Here is a 16,125-nt window from a genome sequence, read left to right on the forward strand (position 1 = left end):
ACAACCCTACTTCAAATTCACTGAACTATCCCTTTAATTGGTGGTTGTTCAAGGATCAGACCAGATTTTCAGGAGAAACCTTATCTGACTGTAGATTGCATAACAGCCATTTATCTTATGGCTCATATGTGTTGTCATTTCTTTTGTACCCTCCCCCTTTTGTCTTCTCATGCTTGTTAATTTCCTTTGCTTTTGATTAGCTACCCTGTTGTCCTACTACTCCAGACGATGTATGTTTTGAGCTGGCGCCATACAAATAAAATAATTGATTGATTGAACTTCTTTGCCATTGTTTGGCCATCCTCCGTCTTCCTCGTCTATTCAAGTGTATGTGTACGCGTTGTTCCCCAGCTGCTTCTCTTGGGTTACACTCACCAGTGGTCCAGTTGATCATGCTAACTCCATTGACCTTTTGATCATGTGCATTTGGCTACAATTTGCTGAGAACATGAAGGGGATGTGGGAGGGGGTGGGGCGGCAAAGCATTTGTTTTGATCCTGAGTGCTGCTGCTCTATCTATTTATCTATCTGTCTGTCTATCTAGATAGATAGAGAGACAAACAGACTCAGAAATGTAGTGACAACACATTCATGACAGAAAGACTGAAGCTTCAGCTGGAGCAGTGGACAGGTGAGTGAGTGCGATCACCTGCCAGGGAGGCTCGAACAGGAGAAGCTGTTGTTTTTTGCATTGGGGGGAATTTGTAGGATCCAGTGTATAGAAACTAAAAGCTTGTAACTTGTGCTGAACAAATCTCTCCAAATCTGTGTCTTCAATAAAGCCTCTTAACCTAAGTGCATTATTATTATTAAGGAACCCCGTGTAAAGTAGAGGATCTGAAAACTTCCTCGTACCACTTGCACACTAAGCCTGTTACACTTGATATAGCCTTAACCTCACCTAACCTTGGTGTGTATGTGTGTGTGTGTGTGTGTGTGGTGGAAAATTCCACTTGCTGTGTTGTTGCTATGGAGTGTGCATGCAGGTCTTTTCCTTGTATAACTGAGCATTTTTTACTCTGTGGTGTCAGAACTTTGATTTGTTCTTTTCCCCATCCACTGCTCGCAGAACCTAGATCTAGAATAGCCGTTGCTCCTAGAAGTTAAATTGACAAAGAGCGTTTGTCTATTTGAGCACTTGTTACTAATCCACAGCTCATATTTGACTCCAGTTGTTCTGCAAAAGGTGTAACGTTACACTGAGTAACCCTGTAACGTGGAGGAGTTAGTTTGGTTTGATGCAGAAAACAAGTTCAGATTTTTTGGGGGGGTTTTGCCCTAGCCATCAAAAACAAAGATCTTATGACAGGAGCAAAACGGACAGCCCCCACCCCACGTCATCGTCCCTCCGGCGCGCTGATTGGTTGCAAACGACCAGCGGGAGTCGCTGATTCGCCAGAAACCCAAGACCCCTGGTTGGGAGCCCGAGCGGTCGACTTCCGGCCGCAGCCGGGGTATAAATAGGCCGATGTAAACAAAGGAAGGGGATAGTTCGACGGCAGCGACCCAGCCGAGGGTGATCTTTACTGAATGTTCTTGTGTCGACGAGCGCGTCCGGACCAGAGGCTGACTGCGGGGGGACGGCCACTCTGAAGCGAATGAAGAAACTCCTTATCTTTCACTTCACATACCGAGGACTTTTGACGAAAGGAAAGAAGAGTAAAAGAAGAAAATGGAGTATAAATTACGAAAGGCCGAACCACGGGACGTGTCTGATATATTACGACTGGTGAAGGTACGTGACGCGTCCGATGTGACGCTGCTGCTGCTTCGGCGTTTCGAATTCAGAACGACGATCCGCCCCGACAGCTGCCGAGCGAAGCTAGCGAAGCTATCCTCGAGTTAGCCTCGGCTAGTTCCGACGACGTCGGCGGATGACGAGTCCGTCGAGGCCTCGGGACGAGTGAATAATATATATATATATATCTATAAGTGGATTAACGGTGACGACACGTGATGACCTCACGGACGGAGGATGTCCGTGTCGACGGCCTTTTGTTGACAAGCCGCGCTCACATCCGCTCTGACCCATATTTCTCCAAATATGGTCATGTGTTAAGACCCAGACCACTTCCGCTCCGTCCGAAAGGTTTATTAATTTGTTTACCTGCTATTGAAGTTGCGTCACCACCGATCTGAAGCCAACAAACAAACATGTTGACGTCGACTGGGTTTTTAAATGTATCTTCACCTCGTTAAGGAGAAGGGGGGGAGTTCCCGGATGCAGTTCGAGGTCATTTTACTTCCTTATAATAATCATTTTTAAAAAACACAGATCTGAAGAATTGATATTTAAATTAGTGCAGCAGTATTTTTCACTGATAGATAGATACTTTATTTATTCCAAGCTGGTAAATTCCGGTGTCACAGTAGCACATTCACAGAGCACACAAAATATATAATTTATTTATTATTATTATAATAGTTTTATTATTATTATTAGCACACACAATATATACAATATCTACCTAAACAAATGTAAAAATATATGAATTGCAAAAGTAGAGAATGAGAAATATACATATAAAGAATTTCCATGAATATTAATAGTGCAGTAGTGCAATCGGTTACCAGTAGTGTGCAGAGGAACATGGTGACATGAAGGTGCAAATGTGTCAGGACTTATGATGTTTTAATTTAGATCAAACCGAGTCCAGAGTCTTTCTGTCCGACAGATGTGAGCTGTTGTAAAGTCCTATGACAAGTGGCAGGAGAGATTTCATCTACAGAATTATATCAAACAGATTTAACCTCTCGGCCTCTCAGGAGTCTACAGTTGGTGTTTTTACTGCAGAGATGATTTGAAAGTATTAATCAATTATCAAAATGGTTGCCAATTATGTATCTGTCAGTAAAATGGCTGCTTGAACCTTTTTTCTCTCAAATGATTTTCATGTTAAATTTGTACAACACATAGATTCTCATATACAACAGGATTAAACTGTTTTCTTCCCACCAATTATATTAAATATGATTCTTGTCTGATATTTTGTGGCCCATAAATAATAAAGAATTTGCTGCATCAAAAACTCTAATGAATTTGACCCAGGTCATATAGAAACAGTGTTTCTGAAACAAACATTTTTTGTTTTTTTGGGGGTTTTTTTGAAAAATTACTGAAACTTGTTCTTCATCATTTAAATTTGTCAATCATTTTTGTGACTGATCATCAAATTGTCACATATGTACAGACATAAATCAACAGCTACATATAAAGTGTCCATAATTGTGTATAAACAGTTATTGGATTTTTTGCTTATCAGCTTATGATTTCTGAAACAAGAGGTTCAAATTACAATGATTTCCTTCTTGATTAATTGACATTGATTGAACGAAATGTAAATATATGTTTGTTTTTTTTTCTTCTTGTTGAAGGAACTGGCTAAATACGAAGAGATGGAGCACCAGGTGAGGCTGACTGAAAAAGGTGAGTTTTTAAAGTGACTTTCGTCTAAACGCATATTTACACTCACACACACGTGCACCGTTCTTCTTCTCGTGCTCAGCCGTTGTGTTTCTCTGCAGATCTCCTGGAGGACGGGTTCGGTGACACGCCGTTTTACCACTGCATCATCGCTGAAATCCAAGGAGAGAGCAGCAGCGACGGTGAGAATTAGATTTGACCGTTCGATCAGAGGATTTATTAAGGTTTTTCCACACAGACACATCAAGCGGGGACGTTCGACAGAGTTCTCCCTGCCGGCTAATGTCTGCTAACTCCGCTAACGACTGTGTGAGCTTTAGGGATTGGTTGAACACTCTTCGTCTTTTTAGTCGTTTTTAATTGTTGTCGGCACTCAGCGAAAAGAAGAGAGGAGCCTAACTCCGATTCCTTTTGTTCACCGTCACAAACAGGTTCAGCAGGTTTCACGATTTATTTAATAAATTGCATCTCACACAAACGGGTTTGACCTTGTTATGTTTGTGGCTCCGACCGCCGTTCCCCTAAAGGTCGTCTACAGTGCGAGCTTCCTGTTTTCACACACTAACTGTATCATCATCATATCTGAGGCCTGTTAACGTGTTTCCCCCTCGACGACTCTTTCCATCACATGACAAACGGCTTCACGTTGCACTGGAAAATGTAAGTCGACTCTTATTGTGTCGCCTCGAGGCGTCAAATGTTACAAGAGTCAAACAAATATTCGAGCTCTTCACAGTTCGTATTAATCTACAAACTGGCCAATAGCTCGTTGTCGTGGGCGACAGAGGGAGGAAACGGATACAGAACTATTTTAAAATCAAACTCATAAAAGGCTGAACATGTTCGTTAAATGCAGTATTGTACGATACAAATTGCCACGTGAATGTAAATGTGCGCAAATATCAGTGCATATTTAATGTGTATGTGCAGAAGTGACCTACTTGTATGAACATGCAGGAAGTTACATGTTTTGTACATGTACAAGGAGGAGGAGTCATGATGAACTGATTTCAGCTTTTTATCAGTCACAGATGGATTCAAATTCTTCCTACTGCCTCCTCTTATATAACTTAACTATTCAGGGGTTTTTTTTTTTTTTAATGTTTAAAGTAAGACTTGGAGCCGTCTCGCCGTAACCTAATGCTCCCGCCCCTCCCTCAGATCTGAAGGTGGTGGGATTCGCCATGTACTACTTCACCTACGACCCCTGGGTCGGCAAGCAGCTCTACCTGGAGGAGTTCTACGTGATGGACGAGTACAGAGGTAACGGAGCAGCGACTCCTCGTCTGAACTTTACCTCCGTCTCCACGTCCGTTCTTCATTAACAAGCTCTCTCTCTCCCTCTCTCTCTCTCCCTCTCTCCCTCCCTCTCTCCCTCCCCAGGACTGGGCATAGGCTCGCGGATCCTGCGCCACCTCAGTGATGTGAGTATTATTTTATTTTTTTTCTACAGCAAAGTGAAGCACAAAATAAATTAATAAACAGGAATTTCAGCGAATAAGAAAGACTTTACCCACCACTTGATTTTTTTCACCACGGTACCGTAAAATTATGATAATATTATTATTTTTAACTAAGTGTCCTTTACTTTCTACGACAGAGTTTTAAGGCCCCGTCGAGGGAAAAAATAAAGGGAAACTGAGAATAAAGTCGTAAAATGATGAGAATAAAGTCATGATTTTAATAGACAATTTTTATTTAATATTATATTAAGGAAATAAACAGCGACCCAGGAAACCGACATTTCCCCTACTAAAATAACACAGACACCACATTTAGGACTCTAATCTCATAATATTTCGACTTTATTCTCGTAAATTTATGACTTCATACTCAGTCTCCTTGTTTCCTTCTTCTCTCAATGTGGCCTCTAATACTCTTCAATAACTTTCATAATGTTTTGATTTCTATATAGCTTTTTAGTTTTTTAGTTTTTCCCTGGCAACATGAAAATTGCTTTAATATCCATTTTAAGACCAGAAATACATACAGTACATCACACATCCAGATACAACGAGCTACTTATTTCTTGTACCAAAATTAAACACCTTAACAAACAGACAGTGCATCGGGTTCAGTGGAAAATGAAATATAGAAATACATATGGAGAAATATTCTAGACTTCTTTTATTTTAGGTTTTGCGTCCGGAGGAGAAACTATTTACTGAGAAGTAAAACAACAACAACAACAACAACAAACAACTCATGTTAGATGGGTTTTTGACTGATTTGGAGAAAAGAGTCTAATGAAAGATTCTAAACGACTTCTTGTCAAAAACTGACTACCTGACTCTTTTTTTTCTCTTCCCCCTCCTCTTCCTCCAGCTGGCGATGAAGACACGCTGCTCCGGCATGATGTTCGTGGTGGCGGAGAACAACGAGCCGTCGGTCCAGTTCTACAAGCAGCGCGGCGCCGAGGACCTGTCGCAGGAGGAGGGCTGGAGGCTGTTCCGCTTCGACAAGGACAGCCTGGTCAAGATGGCCACTCCGGCCGAGGAGTGACGGGGGGAGGAAGAGGAGGACGACTCTCCTCCTCGTTCAGACGAAAAGTTCAGCTTTTTTTTTTTTAAAAAGGGGAAAATCTGTTTGACGATTATATTTGACTTGATGTTGTTTTAGTTTTAACTTAGTCCGTTTTGCGCATTTTTAATTTTCTTAACGTGTTTTTTGTTTTGTAGAATCACTAGTGTTTGACTCTTCCACTGATCGTTGGTGTGTTTGACTCTTCAACTGATCGTTGGTGTGTTTGACTCTTCCACTGATCGTTCGTGTGTTTGACTCTTCAACTGATCGTTCGTGTGTTTGACTCTTCAACTGATCGTTCGTGTGTTTGACTCTTCCACTGATCGTTCGTGTGTTTGACTCTTCCACTGATCGTTCGTGTGTTTGACTCTTCAACTGATCGTTCGTGTGTTTGACTCTTCAACTGATCGTTGGTGTGTTTGACTCTTCAACTGATCGTTCCGTTGATCCTTCTTTGGTTAGAACTGATGCATGAGATGTGCAGGGAAAACTCACCATGACTTATATTTACAATAAAACTATAACCGATCACACGCATCGCCGCCTCCTCATTCTCTTTTCACGTCTGGTTGTCTTCATCTGAATTCATCTGTAAATTAAAGTCAAATTGTTGATGCTCGACACGATTATTTAATATGCAAACCAAAAAAAGCATTTCTCCCAATTTTCTTTTGACGTTTTAATAGATAATAAAAAAAGACTAATCGAGAAAAATCCAACAATGTTTCAAATTTCATTGATCCGTGTCTGATGATTTGAGTTATGAAAACGCGTTATCGTCACAAAAGCTGTCTGAATTTTATTGCATCTGAACTTTACCAAAGTGAATTAGCTGGATATCGAGTTCATACAGAATCGATTGCTTATCCTCAGTGTCCCGGGTGATGCATCAGAATTTTATTACACAGAAGTTTTTTTTTTAATGCTGAATTCTTTTTACATTGAAAAACACAAGTGGAAATCAGTTATTGAAGTTTTGAATTAGGATGCAAAAAAAATTCAGTAGCAGAAATTCAGTGCCTTTTTAAATGTCAACGTCTGGTGAGACGGCACCAACGCGGCGACGTTGACGTCTCGAATCCCTCGGTCACTTTTACCCTATTTTCCGCCTGGAGCTGGTTTTTAATTCCGTCTCTTTCCTGTTTCCTGACGACGACGATGAAAGATAACGCGGAGAAGAAGTCCTGCTTTATTACCGGACATGTGCAGATTTTAAAACCGGCCTGCGGCCGTCATGCTGCTGCTGTGTCGTTTAAAAACCCATGATTACAAATGACACTGCAGATAAACATCAAGCAGCACTTTGTCATTTGATCAACGGGGCCGACGATGCCACAGTCACTGTTGTGTTCTGCTGCCGTGGAACTGTACTGCGTGTGACCTCTGACCTCACAGGATTCATCTGCTCCCGAGATCATGAAAGTAGAATCAGCACCTCTGAAGAATTCCCTTTTGTGAGGATTCATTAATCATGAGTTCACCATTGTTTTTGCGAATCAGTTCTCAGAGGCTGCGAACCAGAAGTGGAGTAGAACAAATGTGAATGTCTTGAAGTCACGTCAGTTTGTAGTTAACAATAGACTGAAGGGGAAAAAAGTTAAAACCTGCTGCAGTCGAGTCGCTACAGTCTGAGCAGAGAACAGTTCGTCTCGTTGTTCAGCAGAAAAACTCCCACAGTGAAGCAGTCATCGACCCGAACAAGTGGAAGTGTGTGTGGCGTCACAGCGATTAATACCGACTGGCAACTTCTCTCCAAGAACAAGAAGAGTTTACACACACACACACACACACACACACACACACACACCATCAGATTCTTTCATTCTTGTCAGTCCAGTGAAAGATGTTGTGGTGGATTTCAGACACTTTCCCTTGGACATGAATAAGTTTTATCTATTTGTCATCGTGCGTCTCGAGCTGCTTTGAAAACTTAAAAAAAAAAAAAAATTCTCAATGATTCACTGGAGATGGAGACGAAGGAATTCGGGTTCAGACCAAGTTCAGTCACACTGGAGGGTGAAAGTACGGCGGCCCCGAGGTGCAAAACCACAGAGTCCCGGGAAAAAAGTGATTTTAAAGATATTTTGGACACAAGACAAAATAAATCACCATTTGTGACTTTATAGATGACAAAAAAAAGATGCTTTTTGGGAAAATGACAAACATTTTTCGTAAAAAAGTATTTTAGAAAACAAGACTGTACAGAAAACAACCAAAACAGTTTGCTTTTTCCCCGATGTATTTATCCATCGTCTACCGCTTTATCCATTCAGGTGTCGCGGGGGGCTGGAGCCAATCCCAGCTGACATTGGGCGAGAGGCGGGGTTCACCCTGGACAGGTCCCAGCCTATCACAGGGCCTCATACAGAGACGGACAACCATTCACTCTCACATTCACACCTACGGTCAATTCAATGAACCTGACATCATTCTCATGTCTCTGGACTGTGGGAGGAAGCCGGAGAACCTGGAGAGAACCCACGCACACACGGGAGAACATGCAAACTGCACACAGAAAGGCCCTGATTGGTTTGAACCGGGACTCGAACCAAGAACCTTATGCTGTGAGGCCAAAGTGCTAACCACTACGCCACCGTGCAGCCCCGATTTATTTATATGTTTCTTATTTATTGAGTTATTATTTCCTGTTATCACCCCCCGCCCTTCCCTAACATACTGGTGGCGTGTTCAGCTGTTCTGCTTCCTGACGCACCGTTGTGGTGAGGTCACGTCTTTCTCTGTGGGAAGACGAATGACAACCGGGCAGAGAGGAAGAGAAGAGAGGAAGTGAGGAAGAGAAGAGAGGAAGTGAGGAAGAGAAGAGAGGAAGTGAGGAGCGAGAATGTTTCACTTCACATCGGCATTCGAGTGTAGTGACGTGTTCGTCAGTGACCTCTGAAGAGGAAACTGCAGCGGTTGGCACAACATGGCCGCCGCCTCCCCACACTGTCACTGTGTGACCGACCTGGTTCTCTGCTCTAATAAGTCATAATATCGTCTGATCTTAATCTGGGTCAAAGGTGCAGACAAACACAAAGTACTGGAAGAATATCAATCACAAACAGTCGTAATCGTTTTGCATCTTTACGGCTCATTGAACGTTAACGGAGGAGAAAAAGAAAAGAAACCAGATTATTCTGTTTCTGTGGATTCATTTCCATATTTAGATTTTTTTATGACATTCAGAGGAGACTTCAGTCGCGGCCTCTTCTGATGTTCATTCTTTTTTCAGTTTTAATTATTTGTACCAGGTGAGTTATGAATTCATCCATAACTTCAACTCTGTGATTATTTCAAGGTTTAAACACAACCGAGTTCGTGGTTTAGTGTAATATATGTGAATAATAATGTGAATATTAATGACTCTTGTCTGCGCCACAAAGATTCACTGTTTGAATCCGTGAGGAGTTCGACTGTTCGTCCGCGACCACATTCAAAATTGTGGGATCTGAATATGAAAGTAAACAGAGATCAAATAGTTTCAGAACAAATGAATAACATTTTCATAATATTACATCCAGTCAAGCTCCAGACTAATGTCATTCCATTTCAAATGCCACTATTTAGATTTTTCTGTATAAAAAAAATCTGTATTTTGATATAAATTAAACTTCGCCCATGAATCTCTCTGAAGCATCAGTAGCATCTTTCTATAATAATAATAATAATAATCATTAGACTTTAAATAAATGTGTGTAGGTGAAGAAGATTTGATGAAGACTGTTTAATCCAACAGTGTCAACATAAAACCTCGTACAGTATGTACAGTGCATTATTATTATTATTATTAATAAACATAATAAATCATCCAGTTTGTTCTGAACTAAATTCAACATGGAATGAAAACATCAGTGGGCCTTTAACATTAGTAACAACACACTGTCAGGAAATAAATACTGAGAATGAGTGTGAAGGAATCACGAAGGCTGAGTGATCTTCAGATGTTCACTCCTTGTCCTTGTCCTCGTCCTCTTCCTCCTCCTCCTCTTCCTCCTCCTTTTCCTCCTCCAAGCAGGAACAAATGAAACCTCAGAAAACAAACGCTCCTTTATGGGAAAAACAGCAATTGACGTGTTTGCAGAAAAAAGCTCCACGTCTCAGATTTACAACGCAGGAATTTTATGACTTTTTTTATTGATTTTTTAAAAATTCCATGTTTTGCAATTCAAATCTATTTTGTTCCTGGCCGGTGCAGCTCCACGTTGGAAACATTCGATCTGAACGAAGACGTCAGACGAACAAAACTTTCCATTTCATTTCTGTAAGAGATAAATAAAAACAGACCTGGAAAAGTTCCTTCTGTCGGTAGTTTTGCAAATAAAAATAATTTTCATAATTGATTTAATTTGCCAAATATTTGGTCCATTAAACAAAGAAAAAGTCCATGGTGACGTCAGTATAATATATAAAATTATATATTTTTAGTTATAACACTTGATAAGTTTGCATCAGGGCTGCACGGTGGTGTAGTGGTTAGCACCTTCGCCTCACAGCAAGAAGGTTCTGGGTTCGAATCCCGGTTCAACCAGGGCCTTTCTGTGTGGAGTTTGCATGTTCTCCCCGTGTATGCGTGGGTTCTCTCCGGGTTCTCCGGCTTCTTCCCACACACCAAAGACATGCAGAATGGGGTTAGGTTCATTGGAGACTCTAAATTGACCGTAGGTGTGAATGTGAGAGTGAATGATTGTCCGTGTCTGTATGTGGCCCTGCGATGGGTTGGCGACCTGTCCAGGGTGAACCCCGCCTCTCGCCCGATGTTAGCTGGGATTGGCTCCAGCGACCCCCCGCGACCCTTAAATGGATAAAGCGGTAGACGATGAATGAATGAATGAATGAAGTTTGCATCATCAAAATATTTGCATTTGATTTTTGCTTGAAGATTCTTTCAGTGTTCATCTTTTTTTTTTCTTAATCAACAAACGAATGGATTAAAACCAAGTTTTGTTTCCTGCCCTTGCTCTGTCATCGACGCTCCAGTTTTAAAAGCTTCACCTTTTTCTGTGAAACGTCAACGGACTGAAACTAAAGAATGAAGATGAGCAGATGTTACAGATGTTGCCGATGTTAAAGAGAAACTGGAAGAGCGGCAGGGGGAGGAGGAGGAGGCTGAAGATTGTTCCATGGGGTTTATCTTGAAAAGTTGAATGTGGGCCGATATGAGAAGACGTCCAACTCTGTGTGTGTGTGTGTGTGTGTGTGTGTGTGTGTGTGTGTGTGTGTGTGTGTGTGTGTTTGTGTGTGTCACTGGGAGGAGGAAGTCTCAGCTGGTCGACTTGTCACTCTCTGTTTTCTTCTCAGACTTTAACAAACAAAAAAGATACGACAAAAAGGTCAGAAAAGCCACATTACAATAAAAACTATTACTTTTTATTATATATCATCATATCATAAAACTTGTGGCAGAGATGACTCACCTTCTTTTTGCCAAAGGGACGATCTTTCCACAGTGTCTCCACGGTGACGCGGCCCTGCTGAGCCCAGGTGCACGCCGAGTCACGACTCGCCTGGCGAAGGAACACACACACACACACTGTAAATTACGGATTCAGTGTCTCTTCCTGCCGCTCCATCAAGACGCACTGTTCCGGTCATAATTAGTTCTCGAGATTAAGACGCCACTGGATGGATTTTCCATGGAAACTGCCGGAAGGACGGAACATGGACCGAGACAGAAACCATGGAATTCTGGAGCGGATCCAGGAAAAAAGAAATCTTTTCATTTTAAAACGACCAAGATGGCTGCCGCCGCTGACAGCGAGCATTTGACTAAAAGTATTGTGACATTTTTTACATTTCTACGCAGACGCAGACGTCGTGGAATCATCGTCGCGGTCGCACAGACTTCACAGGCGTCACAGACGTCTCCTCTCTGCTCCGGTCTGTCACTCAACAGACGTCACGTGGTTCGTTGCTCTCACTGGTCGGATGTTTGTCCGATTGCTGTGCGTCCCGTCGGTGACACCTCTTGGAAAATGGAAAATGAACGCAGAGGTCCCAGACTAATACGCCAGGCTACGGTTTGTAGCTGTAAAGTATTATGAAACTTTTACGGAGGAGAGGAGATATGACGATGTGTGTGTGTGTGTGTGTGTACACTACAAACACATTCATATAAACAGACCTTTAACAAGGAGGCGGCCTGCTGAGGGTAAAACATGGAAGCGCTCAGAGCCATAAGTCCGACTGGAAATACGAGTCTCTTCGCCCTGGAGCCTGAAAAACACAAAGAAACAGCCGGGGGTGAACTTTTCCTTCCAGAACGATTTGACTTAAGTCTTTTGGTTTTCTGACAGCGCGTCCGACTCCCCCCCGGACCCCCGACCACAGTACGTGAACGCGTCACCGTACCTTGGGCCAAGTAGAGTCCCAGGAGGCCGGAGAAACCCACCACGGCCACGCTGGGGTAGAGGTCAGCGGGCGGGTCGCTGAGGAACCGGTACACGTCTGAAAGAGGAAGAGGAAGCTGAGTGAAGGACGACTCGACGGCAGGAGTCACATGACGTTTCACTGGACGTTCAGAGACTTTATCAAAGGAAACAGGAGTTTATATATTTATATAATATTTAGAAATGTATATATATGTATATAGAAATGTCCGGTATGATGATGGTGGAATGAACACGGAAATGTTTTTTACATGTTTAAGAAAGAAATGTGTAAGAATGTTTGTAATCCACTAAATAAATTAAAAAAAAACTAAAACTCCAAACTGAACGTGGTCGTCGATGCAAAACGTGACGTTCAGGTTCTGACCCGGTTCTGTTCTCTGGACTCTGGTGTGTTTCTCACCTGTGACGGTCGTGACCGACGTGTTGACCGTGGGCTCCACAGCCTCGTACGCTCGCTGCGTGTCAAAGGTCAAGACAAGAGAACAAGAGAGGGGGAGCAGGTTACAATAAGAATAATAATACATTTTATTTAAAGGTGCCTTTCATTCATCTTTTCTGCCTCAGGTTTTACAATGTAGATAAACCGCCAGGTGAAGGTTTGTTTCTCCTTCAGATGACGAGATGTTCACTCGTCATGAGTCACTTGTGTTGTGTTTCAGGAAGCTGGGATGTTTCAGATGTATCAGACTCCTCCGTTATTTTCTCACATTGTTCCTCTGCATTAACACGTAGTTATAGATCGTGTAGTTTTACACATGAGGAGACTCGCTGTGTGTGTTTTGTTATATCCTGGAAAAGTTGAGTTTCCTTTCGTCTATTTAAAAACGTCAGTCACATAGAAGGTTGTGGGTGAAATAGATTTTTTTTGGGGGGGGGGGGGGGGGGGTTTGGTTTTTTAGTTCGGTTGTTTGCTCGATTGCCTTCAAACCGCCTCTGGCAAATTGTTGCTTCCCTTCCCCCTCGACAACTTAAGGGCTGTAACAAATTGGGGGCTCGTCCGGCGATATCAACTAGTTCCTGTGGACCTAAAAAATGAATCAGTTGTTTGTCTCGTAGCCAATTGTTTGTTGTTGGTCTGAGGGCGAGAATGGTTCATTGAAACTATTTCATAACTGACGTGGAGCAGAGACATTAAAAGATAAACTAAAGGAACAAATGATCCATAATGAGTTAACAACAACATCAGAATAAAAACAAATGGTGACGTTGTCAGAGACGTGTAACCGTCATTATTACAGTCACAATGTGATGGACTACGTTATATTATATTTGGTGTTTCAGATTTTTTCACAGAGTTCTTTAACTAACCAAACCTCTGAGAACGCACAAACTATATGAATAAGCCTGCTACAAAGAAACTGTTCAACAGAAGACAGTTGTTAAAAGAGTAAACAACACACTCACAACTATCTACATACAAATAAACTGATGTTTCACCCTTTTTATTAAAAAGGAGAGAAGCTGAAAAACAAACAGAAAAATCTCAGCTGGAAAGTTAAAAAAAAGAAAAAGGCAAACAGATTCATCAGGGAAAAGTTTGGAGTGAAAACATCCGACATCGAGCTGCAGCGACTTATCAGACACGTGACGCTCTTTCGAAACCAAACGGCAACAACAGCCACAGATAAAGGTTTTGTCACAGGTCACTCACCTCCACCTTCTCCAGCGCAGCTCGACCCGTTCGCTGCAACGAGGACAAAGAGAAGAAAAAAACTAAGACAACAAAATCAAGTTTTCTCTAATTGACCTGCTCAACTCAAGATCATTCGTCAGGACCTTTGACATTTGCAACGAAACGCTGCAGCTGTTGGAGGACCTACTTTTATGTGTTTTTTTTCATCAGAATTGTATTTCAGGTGTGAGTATGAAGCTCGTGGGTTACGGAGCGACGAGGTTACAGGACACGACGAGTCCGACCAGACCTGGGGCGGTTTTCTCTGGGAATTCACTCGTTTGCTTCAAACACCACAGATAAATGAAAGACTTGTACCACGACACTGTGACAGTTTTGGAGGAGGAGAAAATTCCTCAGAGTCCAAAGGTGGGTGAGCAGGAAAAATCAAGAGTTTCCAGAGATGCAGGAACTCGGATAATGTAACGTAATGTGTCGCTCTGCAGCGCCAGACGCGTCACACGTACCCGACACTGGTCCGTGTATGGCTCCGCCTGTTTCCTCAGCGAGGCGACGCTCTGCTCCAACAGCCCCGCCTCCGGCTCCGCCCCCCGAGGCCCCGCGTCAGGTGAGGTGTATAGAGACGGCAGCTGGGAACATGGAGATGACAACGTCGTTACGAAGAGCACAAGTATCACACGGAGACGGACAACCTCAAAGAACAAACATCTAGCAATGACATTTTTCTGTTGTTTATATTAAAGCCATGGACAAGAAAGAAAATGTTGCCTCTTTCAAAAAAAAACTGTATATGATTATTAGAGCTGCAACAGCTAATCGATTAGTAATCGATTACTAAATTAATCCCCAACTATTTTGAAGTTGTTTTTATGAAAAAAAAGGTCACAATTCTCTGATTTCAGCTTCTTAAATGTGATTATGTTCTGGTTTCTTTGCTCCTCTGTGACAGTGAACTGAAGATCTTTGGTGTTTGAACAAAAACAAAACAACGTCTTGAGGTTTTGGGGAAACACGATCAACATTTTTCACCATTTTATGAACCAAACAATTAATTATCGACAGATTAATCGATGATGAAAATGACCTCATGATTATGGAGTGATATAATAACCTTTCATTTTGTACATAGCTGTATTGAATTTCCCATCAAACAACTTGTAAGGAAAATAAAAGAATCCCTCTTTGGAGGACGTAACTACAGTCTGTTGATACTACGACAAATCAAAATTTAGCTGTATGAAAGAGGAAAATAAAAAATAGTGGAAATAATAATTATTCAAGGGGGCAAACATAAGTAGTTTATAGTACTAAAGAGCAAAGCTGAAAGATTTTACAAGGTCCCAAGAAAATAATTTAATTTCACGTGATTTCATTTTTCACAAAAAGTCCATGACATGAAATGTGTGTGTGTCTGTCTGTGTGTGTGTGTGTGTCTGTGTCTGTGTATGTATGTGTGTGTGTGACTGGGTCTGTCTTTGTGTGTGTGTGTGTGTGTGTGTGTCTGGGTCTGTCTTTGTGTGTGTGTCTTTGTGTGTGTGGGTGGGTGGGTGTGTGTGTGTGTGTGTGTGTGTGTGTCTTTGTGTGTGTGTGTGTCACCTCGTCGATGCTCAGCAGCGTGTTGTTGTTCTTCTTCTTCGCCTCTGCGGCCGCAGCCTGCACGGAGCCGCTCAACAGGCCCGTCAGCCCCGGAGCGGCGGCGCACAGCGACACCTGGCGGCGGGACGGGAGAACAAGACAAACCGACACACCGGTCATGACGATGGAGAATCACACGTACAGCGCAGAAAAAGAGCCTGTGACGTGACGTCTGTTAAACACACTGTGCTTAAAACACTTTAAATTTACAACAGGAAATAAACAGATTTAACGTCCCGCTTTCTTAATAGAAGCAGAAGCCCGATTCGCTGACTTGTCAGAAACGGCAGTTAGCAACATGCTAACCACAGCTGTTTGCTACTTCCGCAGCGGTTGACGCACTATTTTCCGTTTAGAAACGTAAATGTAAATGTGTTTCGCTAAATGACGGCGGCTGAAATATGAGTGAATCACATTCCAAATGAAAAAAATAGGAACATTTTTACGCAGTAGTTTAGTTACCAATTTCACGTAGGACATTCTTCTTCTTCTTCTTCTTCTTCTTCTTCTTCTACTACTGT

General features: G+C 42.2%; 2 protein-coding genes across 3 annotated transcripts; one reads left to right on the forward strand and one right to left on the reverse strand.

The window, feature by feature from the left end:
* Positions 1-1,442: 1,442 nt before the first annotated feature.
* Positions 1,443-6,484, forward strand: LOC118291556 (diamine acetyltransferase 1). The gene is made up of 6 exons (XM_035619869.2): positions 1,443-1,735; positions 3,376-3,427; positions 3,526-3,606; positions 4,586-4,687; positions 4,808-4,848; positions 5,750-6,484. Exons 1-6 carry the CDS (start codon positions 1,673-1,675, stop codon positions 5,924-5,926), a joined length of 516 nt encoding a protein of 171 aa, XP_035475762.1. The 5' UTR covers positions 1,443-1,672; the 3' UTR covers positions 5,927-6,484.
* A 4,608-nt stretch (positions 6,485-11,092) lies between these two features.
* Positions 11,093-16,123, reverse strand: LOC118290997 (MICOS complex subunit MIC26). Of its 2 annotated transcripts, XR_004786522.2 has the most exons (10): positions 16,067-16,123; positions 15,566-15,679; positions 14,476-14,598; positions 13,988-14,020; positions 12,737-12,791; positions 12,296-12,391; positions 12,069-12,160; positions 11,739-11,911; positions 11,362-11,451; positions 11,093-11,246 (listed from the first exon to the last, which is right to left on the reverse strand). XR_004786522.2 is itself a non-coding variant. In XM_035618839.2 (9 exons), exons 1-9 carry the CDS (start codon positions 16,082-16,084, stop codon positions 11,208-11,210), a joined length of 660 nt encoding a protein of 219 aa, XP_035474732.1. In that variant the 5' UTR covers positions 16,085-16,123; the 3' UTR covers positions 11,093-11,207. The 2 variants fall into 2 exon arrangements, 1 of the variants encoding a protein (XP_035474732.1); XM_035618839.2 differs by lacking the exon at positions 11,739-11,911.
* Between the last annotated feature and the right edge of the window lie 2 nt (positions 16,124-16,125).

This window comes from Scophthalmus maximus, chromosome 21 (genome assembly GCF_022379125.1).
Source record: "Scophthalmus maximus strain ysfricsl-2021 chromosome 21, ASM2237912v1, whole genome shotgun sequence".
NCBI classification, from domain to species: domain Eukaryota; kingdom Metazoa; phylum Chordata; class Actinopteri; order Pleuronectiformes; family Scophthalmidae; genus Scophthalmus; species Scophthalmus maximus.

What these genes read in the sequence shown, in the direction of transcription:
- LOC118291556 (XM_035619869.2), top strand. Translation starts at nt 1,673, where the DNA reads ATGGAGTATAAATTACGAAAGGCCGAACCACGGGACGTGTCTGATATA. An exon ending in ATATATTACGACTGGTGAAG is followed by an intron (nt 1,736 to 3,375) that starts GTACGTGACGCG and finishes TTCTTGTTGAAG; the next exon opens with GAACTGGCTAAATACGAAGA. An exon ending in AGGAGAGAGCAGCAGCGACG is followed by an intron (nt 3,607 to 4,585) that starts GTGAGAATTAGA and finishes CCCCTCCCTCAG; the next exon opens with ATCTGAAGGTGGTGGGATTC.
- LOC118290997 (XM_035618839.2), bottom strand. An exon ending in GTCGGTCACGACCGTCACAG is followed by an intron (nt 12,392 to 12,736) that starts GTGAGAAACACA and finishes TTCCTCTTTCAG; the next exon opens with ACGTGTACCGGTTCCTCAGC. An exon ending in AGGCCGCCTCCTTGTTAAAG is followed by an intron (nt 11,452 to 12,068) that starts GTCTGTTTATAT and finishes TTCCTTCGCCAG; the next exon opens with GCGAGTCGTGACTCGGCGTG.